This window comes from Carlito syrichta, unplaced genomic scaffold (assembly GCF_000164805.1).
Source record: "Carlito syrichta isolate Samal-C Ts95f unplaced genomic scaffold, Tarsius_syrichta-2.0.1 Scaffold316033, whole genome shotgun sequence".
NCBI classification, from domain to species: domain Eukaryota; kingdom Metazoa; phylum Chordata; class Mammalia; order Primates; family Tarsiidae; genus Carlito; species Carlito syrichta.
Window position 1 is genome coordinate 126,068 of NW_007260129.1, and position 9,012 is coordinate 135,079.

Sequence of the window (9,012 nt, forward strand, 5' to 3'; positions counted from 1 at the left end):
GCTTTGGTGGGGAGCCGGAGGGGACACTCAGGGTATGGTCCCTCTGTTTGGACTGGCCAAGGTCACTCCCACAGGCGGCCAGAGCTGGAGTGGCGGGTAACAGGCCTGGCGCGTGTCTGTGGCGTCTGAGTCTGTTTGGTTCATCGTCTGCCACCCTGGGATCTAACTGGGCTGTTTCTGTTTGGTTTCCCACCTCTCCACGTGGCCGATCAGATGGATGGCGAGTCTGAGGAGGAGCAGGAGTCAGCAGACACGGGGGAGGACGAGGAAGGCGGCGACGAGTCTGACTTGGTAATTTCCGGCACTACCTGGGGGAGATGAGGAGGAGCCGGCATTCTTGTACACGGCCCTCGTCGATGGGGCCTGTTTGTGCTTGCAGCTGGGGCGTGGTGGTGCTGCAGAAGTGGTGCTGCAGAAGTGGTCCTGCCCCTGGCCCAGCCCGATGAGAAAGACACCCTGCAGAGTCACAGCGCGGAGCTGGGGGATGGGCTGTCGTGGGTAGTAGGGGACTGGGGGCCGCCCAACGGCACTGGCAAGGTGGGGCTGCGGTGAGGCCAGGCCAGGGTGCTGCTGTGGGGGCTGGTGTGTGGGAAGGCGAAGCGGCAGGCCTTCATCAGGGTCGTCTGCCACACAGGCGGGGGGAGAGGAGTCTCCCTCTGTCCACACTGAAGCCCATGGTTCCTGAGGGGGCGAGGGTCCAGATCCCGGTCGCGCAGCCAGATCTGCGGAAATCAGCGGCGCCTGCAAGTAGAGAAGAGCTCTGTGGCCAGGATGGAGCCTCGGAAGCTCCGGCCCACGAGGGTTACAGAGGGGGAGGTGTTGCCACGCGTGGGGCCAGGGGAGGTGGTCTCGGAGCTGTGGGGAGAGGGCCTGGAGAGGTCGGGTCCTGGGGCCTGAGGAATACTCCAAACAGGGAGAAGTGGCCCACGGCGTCAGCTCGACGCAAGTGTGAACAAGAGGAGGACACAGGAGACCGCTGGGTTTGGGGATGAAGGGTTGTTTGAGTACAGCAGAGGGGCGGCCATAGCTCCGCGGCAGTGGCTTTGGGTGCGGTGCTCGCAGAGATGTTCTTTCCAGAAGTTTTGCCGTGCGGGGGCTCAGGGTGAAGCTGGGGCTGTCTGTGCTACAGATGGGGCTCCGGCACTGTTCAACTCAATGACCACCCAGGCCGCGCAGTGCCAGGGCATATGTGGGACTTGTTTCGGTGGTTGGCAAGACCTGTGTGTTGCAGCCGTGCCTGCCTGAATTGTCTGCCCAGCACATCTGATGTGACCCTTGGTGTGCACAGGAAGGAGGAGCCGTGTCCCCTTGTGACAGGCTGGGCGTACATGTGTGCATCTGTGTGAGCCGTGGCAGTTGGTGCTCTTTCTGCATCTAGGTTTTGGAGAAAGGTGCTTAGAAAAACATCTGAAATATGATAAATTAGTTATAGCCTCTTTCCTCTGTGTAAATAATGAGTGTGGGTACCGATTCCAAAGCACATTTGAGGCATTGACTGTTCCTTTGCCTGTGAGCAAGATGAACGGATGCATATGATTAAAAGCGGATTCTTTTCCTGAGCTTATTCATTTTGTGACTGAGTAGCACTTCCTGATTTATCCTTTTCTTTTGTGCTAAACTCAAATAAGATTTATAAATTCCATTTTAATTTTGGGCTTAGAGAGATGTTTTGGAAAAAGCATAGGTATCTTTAAGAATGTGACCCAGAAACATGTCTAAAAGTGAGATTAATATTTCAGCTGAAGAATCTGGATGCAGCAAGTGTTTATTTTGCAGGCAAACAGATTTCTAGGAGTTTTGCTTTCAAGGGTTCCCTGTGCTCTGAGGCTCATGTACCTGCCCTTTGGTCCTCCAGAGTTCTGAGTCCAGCATCAAGAAGAAGTTTCTCAAGAGGAAAGGGAAGACCGACAGCCCCTGGATCAAGCCAGCTAGGAAAAGGAGACGGAGAAATAAAAGGAAGCCCAGCAGTGTGCTAGGTAAAGGCCATGGAGGTGTGGGCTGCACACCCTGTGCTGTGGGGGTGTCTGTGGACCTGCCTGGGTAGGGCATGTGGTTCTGCATAGGATTTCATTTGAAGAGAGGGCTCCACCATTAAAACAAAAAAGTTAGAGATGACTCTGTTGAAGTGTTTCCTTCTGGCAGACCTGGTTGATGTTGACTTCTTCACTGAATGTCGGATGAGGAGACTTGTTTGCTAACTGTGTGGGGTGACTAGAAACTATGGCCTGGGTGGATATGTCCCGTGTTTCGTGGAGGAAGGCAGCCTGCGGCCACACAGGCATTAGCAACCCTCCGTGTCCTCGGGGGCCTTTACCTTGGTTCACATGTGGCTTCAGCCCTTTGGTCGGAGTCCTCTGTTCCAGAAGTAATTTTGTAAATGACAAATGCAAGGAAGGAAATGAGACCTTCCAGCCCATGGGTTTAGCGTGCCAGGGGTCATATTTTTTCACAGCTTAATCAAGGTACACTTGCCACACAATAAAATATACCTACATAAAGTGCACAGTTTGATGCGTTTTAGCATGTTTGTAACCATGGAACCATTACCGTGATTAGTCAGTAAATACCACGAATGTCTTCATCACCTCCAGCTTCCCTCCTTCCTCTGCTGCCCCATAGTAACCTGTTCCTTTCCCTAGCCACTCTTTCTCACTCCCAGGCAGCCACTGAGCTGCTGTTTCTACCTATTGGCAAGCGCTTTGTGGAATTTCATTATAAATGGAGTCATTCAATATGTACTCTTTTTCCATCTGACTTTGACCAAGCCCAATTGCTTTGAGAGTTTGTGTTGTGTGTGTTGATAGTTTGTTCCTGCCTGTTGCTGAGATGTGTCTCATTATGAGACTGTACCATGTTTTATTCCATTCTCTTTTCAGTGGACTTTGGGTTCTTACCAGTTTTAGGAAAGAAATAAAGCCACTGTGAACATGTGTGCACAAGTCTTATTGAACGGATACTTTCATTTATCTTGGGTAAAAATTCAGAGGTGGAATGGTGAGTAGAGTGGTATGTGTTCAGCTCTTTTAGAAGCTGCCAGACTGTTTTCCAAGCGCACTTGTCCTGTTCTGCATTCCCATGACAGTACACAGAATTCTAGTTCCTCTGTATCCTTGTCAGCACTTGCCAGGGTCCATCTTTTTTAATTTCAGGGGTTCTAGTGGATGTGCAGTGGTGTCTCCTTGTAGTTTCAATTTGCTTTGACCTAATGAATGATGAGATGGTGCGTCTTAGCTTTCTTCTGTTTGCTTTGTGAAGTGTCTGTTCACATCTTTTGCACATTTTTAGTATCAGGTTTTCTTCTCACTAAGATGCAAGTCTTTTCATCAGGTGGTTGTTTCGCATGTATCTGTACCTAGTCTCTGACCTGCCTTTGCATTTTCTGAATGGTATGTTTGGAAGAGCAAAAGTTTAAAAATTTCGTTGAAGTCTAATTTGTGAAGTGTTTTCTTTTATGGTTTGTTCTTTTGTGCTCTCAGAGCTTTTTGACTGACCCGGGTCCCAAAAAGTCCCACATTTTCTTCTTGATGTTTTGCAGTTTTAGTACTTACCTGTGGGTCTTGGATCCGTTTAGAGTGAACGTCTGAGTGCAGTGTGGGGTAGAGTCCAGCTCCCTTTTTTGCATGTAGATACGCGTGGCTGTTTCAGCACCGTTGGTGGAATAGACATGGCTTTCCCTGTTGAGTCGCCTTGATTCCCAGTCAACTGTGCAGGGCGGTTTCTGCACTCTCTAGACTGTGTTGTTATTCCCTTGTTTGACCCTGACTGGCATCACAGGGCTGCAGCACTTTGTTCTCTTCTTCAAGGTTATTTTAGTTAATCTTCTAAATTCCCTGACATAGAAGTGGGCTGCCTGGACATCAGGAGGCAGCCCTCCCCTGAAGTGGAGATGCTGCAGGGGATCTGATAGGCGGCTGTCGCCATGGAGATTCCTGGGGTTTGTGGGCGGGAGACTTGGCCTCCCCGTGAGCTGCATCTGTTTCTCCACTTCGGTTTCTCTCTACCTTGGCTTATCGATTGAGATCAGGACACCAGTGTGGCTTTTACTGTTGGCTGGCAAAAGCATTTGTAGGTCCAAGACTAAAGTTGCTTTTGGGGTAGAGATTTCATCTTTGCTATCTTGACTGTAATGTTTAAAATGAATGCTTTTAAATATTCACATAGGAGTTTGAGTTTTGCTTCTTTCTGAACTTTGTTTTTTTATTTCTGTACTCTTTGTGTTTAAAATTGTACAAAGAATACTCACGTTCTTCAAATTGATGGTGATGGTTACTCGGAGGTGGTTGCCCAATAGGGGTACAGAATGTGGCATGAATCAGAAGACTTTGGGGACCATACCTCTCTGTACACAGTGCTTCATGTATTTCCGGTCATGACGTATACTGATGACTAGCATTTAGAGGATTGGCTGTGAAGTGTGGTCATTTGCCCTTGACTGGGGCTAGATGTTGTCTGCTGTAAGTGCACACTTCTCACAGGCCCCTTCAGTGAAATGATGTTCAGCTTTGTACATCTTCCTCTGGCCTTCCTGGGTGGTGGTACAGGCTGTGCTGGCCACTGCGCCTGTGTCCTCGAGGGCAGAGGAGGCCATGAAAGTGTACGCTGCTGAGCCAGGGAAGCTGGCCCTTCCTCGCAGCACCCCCTCCTTGGCACATCCAGACTGTAGTATGGCCCTCTGATTGACACCCTTCATAGGTCTCGCTTCCTGGATCTCCTGGGGTTGACGCTGACTCTTGCGTGGCAGCCCCTATGTGTTGGCCAGCATGACTGGGAGCTTGGTGCTTTCCAGCTGATACAGATTCCCGGCGGCACTACTCTTTGGGTCCGTCTCTTTAGCCATCTTCACTGGTCTTGCAAATCTGCAAGTCGGATTTTTCTGTTTCATTTTGTAGGAATTCGCAGAACATACGTGTGTGTAGCACATTTTTAATCTCTTGAGTATTTGATCCACTTTCATGTAGCTGGCACAGTGACAGAAAAAGATGTGTTGACACATTAGGGTCTTTGCTTTTCTCAGTACAGCTCCCCCTTCCCCCCATTGAATGGTGTGTCGAAATGGGAGAATTAGCAAAGTGATACACAAGATAGAAAATGATGGTGAAACCGGAGTGGTCTGTAATAGTAGGTCTCAGTGTGTGTTTTTGAATGGACTTGTTAGAATTCGCCCATTTCCTTCCTGCCCAGTCTTGGCTGTGTGGGCGTGACTCTTGGACGCAGTGTCTCATAGTGTGTGCATTTTGTACCTAGGTTCTGAGGCGTATAAGTCATCTTCAGGAGGCACAGAGCAGATGGCGCCAGGAGACAGCACAGGGTATTTGGAAGTGTCTCTGGACTCCCTGGATCTTCGTGTCAAAGGGATTCTGTCCTCACAAACAGAAGGTGAGCATGGTGTGTGGAGTGACTGTGGTCGTGTACCATCTTGGGTCTTTGTTTGCTGGGCTCTGTCCTCTGTATTAGCCTGATGCCCCCTGGTGGATATTAATCGAGAGTCTGACTAAGCAGGTCACTTAGAGGTGACTGAAGAGGCGCCTTGCTTACAAAGTCCCTTTGCTGTGTGACTGTGCAAGGGAAGAAGCAGAGATTATAGAAGCGCTCCAGGAATAAAGTAGCAAAGCTGGAGCAAGGGCAGACTGTCGGTAGTTGAGCTCTGCAGTGTTTTCCCCCCAGTAGGTCAGGCACATCACAGGAGAGTCCCTCGTGTCCCAGGACCTGCACGAGAAGGCATTCTGCTGATCTCCAGTTGGCCGAAACGTGTCTGGGGTCAACGTTAAGCTGACAGTTCTCAGATATGTTCCATAGTGGCATAAAATAGAAATTGAATCCTGTTTTTGTACCTTTAAATCACACATGCATCAACAGCTCCTGTTGGAAGTTCTTGTCCGAGAAGTTAATGCTCCCTCATACTTTCTACCATTTTTTTCTCCTTTTAAGCCACTTAGGACCCCATATCAGTGAAAAGTAGCTAATAAGTGTGTGATTATTTTGAAAGGTCTAGTTGAGGCATAATGTGGGGAGATGTAAAAATCCCATGTGATTTGCCGTCTATATTTTGCAGGTGTAGAGTTGTGGACTACTGTAGGGGTTAAACAAGTCGTTTTTTAAAATGACAACTAGCTTTTTAGGGTCTTGAACACTAGGAGAGTTTTGATTCACCCATGTAATTTAGGAAATCACAGTTGTGGTTTAAGTCATAAATCTGAGGCTTGTCCATCAGATAAACAAATATTTTTCTTGTGCCAAGAGGGGCAGAGACCCCTCTCGAATAGCATGCGTCCTTGTCTAGTCACCCCTGCTTTCTTTCTAGATTAATTACAGGGCTGGGTGGTTAAGTTTTCTCAACCTGCTTTTAGATTTGGAGGCCTCAAGAAGTTACGTGGTTTTGAGCAGGAATTAGCCTTTCATTTTAGCAAATCATCTCATCTGTGGTGGTGACTTGCGCTTACTAGGTGACGGGAAATTGAGTGAGATAGATGCACCCAGGCCCCTTCTATCTGCGGAGGTTTACACTCTGGGAAGCGTGGCTATAAAGGAATGGAGGAGGTTGGTGTCAGGGCCAAAGCGGGGGGCTCTGGGGCGGAGCAGGAGGAGAGGCGGCCTGGCCAGGTGCACCTCAGCTCCGTGGCATTGTGTGCCTTGGCTTCCTGCAGTGGATTGGCCTGTGACTGACGAGTGACTGGTCTCTCGGTCATGCTCTTGGCGTAGAGAGTCGACACAGTGAAGAGACAAGCAGCGTTGCCTGTGGTACTTGTGCGGGCAGTGTGGGGACCCTGGAAGGAGGGAGTGGCTGAGCCAGAGCTGGACAGGAGGGCGGGAGACCTCGCACGGGACAGGTGTCGACGGCCGGTGGAGCCTGCCAAGCAGGTCGCTGGGGGCAGGTGACGGTTCTGTTTGTGACTCAAGAGGGCCCTGGCTTGAGCCTCGAACCTGGGAGAGTATCGCATTAAGATCATAACTGCTCTCCACTGTATTGGGGTCTTTTCTCATGGTTTCTGCCCTTAGACCTGCTACCCTGAGGTTGCGTGATGTTACATGATGTTGTGATCCCAGCAGGACGCAGAGGGCTGGAGCCTGGGGAGGGCAGGAGCTGAAAGCCATGGCGGTGTGGGCTGCGAAGGAGAGCCAGCGCAGGTGGGGAGTCCGCTTGCTCAGCAGTCGCGGAAGTCATCCCATCTGATGTCCCTGGTGGCGCTCCACTACTAACAGAGCACACACCACATCCACGAGGATGTCTGTGGCACTGGCCATGCACTGTAGACCCTATATCTCCCCTGTCTCCTTGCAGCCTTCTCGGCCTCACTTGGCCTACGCAGTGGTGGAAGGACAGTTGTCTGGCTGCTTCTTTGGTGCTTGTGTGGGTTTCCTCATTTCAGAATCAGGTTGCCGAGCAAGATCAGCCTGAAGGCCCTCCCAGCTGTACACTCGAGAATCTAATCTGAGTTTCCTCTCGCTCCCCTGATCTTTGGGCCTGGATGATCTAGCGGTTAGGCTGGGACATGGGGCAGTAGAGAGAGGCCAGCCTGCTCAGGCTTCCTTCCTGCGTGTGGCATATGCGGCCTACATGTTCAGTGACCTTTGCAGAGTCAGGTTTCCTCCTGGCCATGACCACTGGCAGGTTACAGGCAGGGGCTAGAGATGAGCAGAATAACTTTGTGGGTATCCTGGGAAGCAAGGTGGGTGTTGTTAAAAGGTAAAGTGAGGCACAGTACACTTTTAAAGCATTTACTTGAGCAAACAGGCCGGACAGTTCCACACCAGATGTGGAAGCTTCACAAGCCGGGCAGCTCCACACCAGATGTGGTTTGGGAACTTTGTCATGGGAGCACATGGGGAGGTGTTTACAGGGCAAACATGGAAGTGGCACAAAGGAAATGCTTGATTGGTGACAGCGCTATGGTTGCCTTACTATTCTGTCCACTAGAAAGTCCCTAGGTATATGAGTCGGCTGGCTGCTTCTGGTTGCTTGAGCTTAAGTTTTATTTTTCTTCTTATAAGCAATAGCTGTAAGTTTCCATTTACATTTCAAATCAAGCGAGGTTAAGGTGGCTTCCTTGGCTTAATTGGCCTTGTTTGCCCAGGGTTTCTTTAGACCTGGTTTCCATTTTAATTTACTTTAATAGTATAATTTTAGTTGTGAAAATAACAGTTAATTTTTTTTGTTTTGCAGGGTGCAGTAGCTCATGCCTGTAATCCCAGTACTTTGGGAGACGGAAGCAAGAGGATTTTCTGAGTCTAGGGGTTCATGACCAGCCTGGGCAACTTGGCGAGACCTTGTCTCACTGTGTCACTAGGCTGGAGTGCAATGACACGATCATGGCCATTGCAGCCTCAGCCTTCTAGGGTCAGGCAATCCTTCTTCCTCAACCTTCTAAGTAGCTGAGACTACAGGCATTCACCACCATGTCTGGCTAATTTTTTGATATTTTTATAGAGACAAGGTCTTGCCTACTTGCCCAGGCTGGTCTTGAACTCCTGGACTCAGGCAGTGCTCCTGCTTCCCCCTCCCAAAGTACTGAGATTACATGTGTGAGCCATTGCGTTTGGCCGAGAGTTAATTGTTTTTAACTAGGATCTAATAGTGAGTGTTTGAAACACTGGTCTACCTTACATTTCTGCTTTAACATTTCATGAGAAAGATGATGTGAATGATTCTCTGGCCTTTTTTGGGAGCAGCAGCCTCTGGGGCCACCCTCCATTCCCCTACCTTGCACCTGACCAGCCTCTGCCTTTCTGGACTGCCCTGGGCGGGGATGAGGTGCTGGCCAGGCTCAGGCTCCAGCCTTGCTGAGCTCCCCCTCAGCCATCCTGTGGACTGCAGGGTTGTTGCCGTCATTCACATTTTTAGCCCCAGTGGCCCTCGTGCTTATTTTTCTTTGTTTTCTTCAACTCTTCTCTTCTTTAGCATCATACATGGCTCGTTGGACTGTTGTCTAGGTGAATGGTATTCTAGATAGTAATAAGCCTTTTTTTTTTGAGTTGGAGTCTCACTCTGTCGCCCAGACTGGAGTGCAGTGGCCG

The 9,012-nt window shown here is 49.7% G+C and overlaps 1 protein-coding gene across 1 annotated transcript in view; it reads left to right on the plus strand.

Annotated features, from left to right (window-relative positions):
• The window catches only part of EHMT1 (euchromatic histone lysine methyltransferase 1), a 149,307-nt gene that overhangs the window by 83,390 nt on the left and 56,905 nt on the right, over positions 1-9,012 (plus strand). The window contains exons 7-9 of the mRNA XM_021706811.1: positions 214-291; positions 1,856-1,976; positions 5,245-5,376. Coding sequence (XP_021562486.1) covers positions 214-291; positions 1,856-1,976; positions 5,245-5,376 — 331 coding nt within the window. The remainder of the gene's footprint in view (positions 1-213; positions 292-1,855; positions 1,977-5,244; positions 5,377-9,012) is intronic.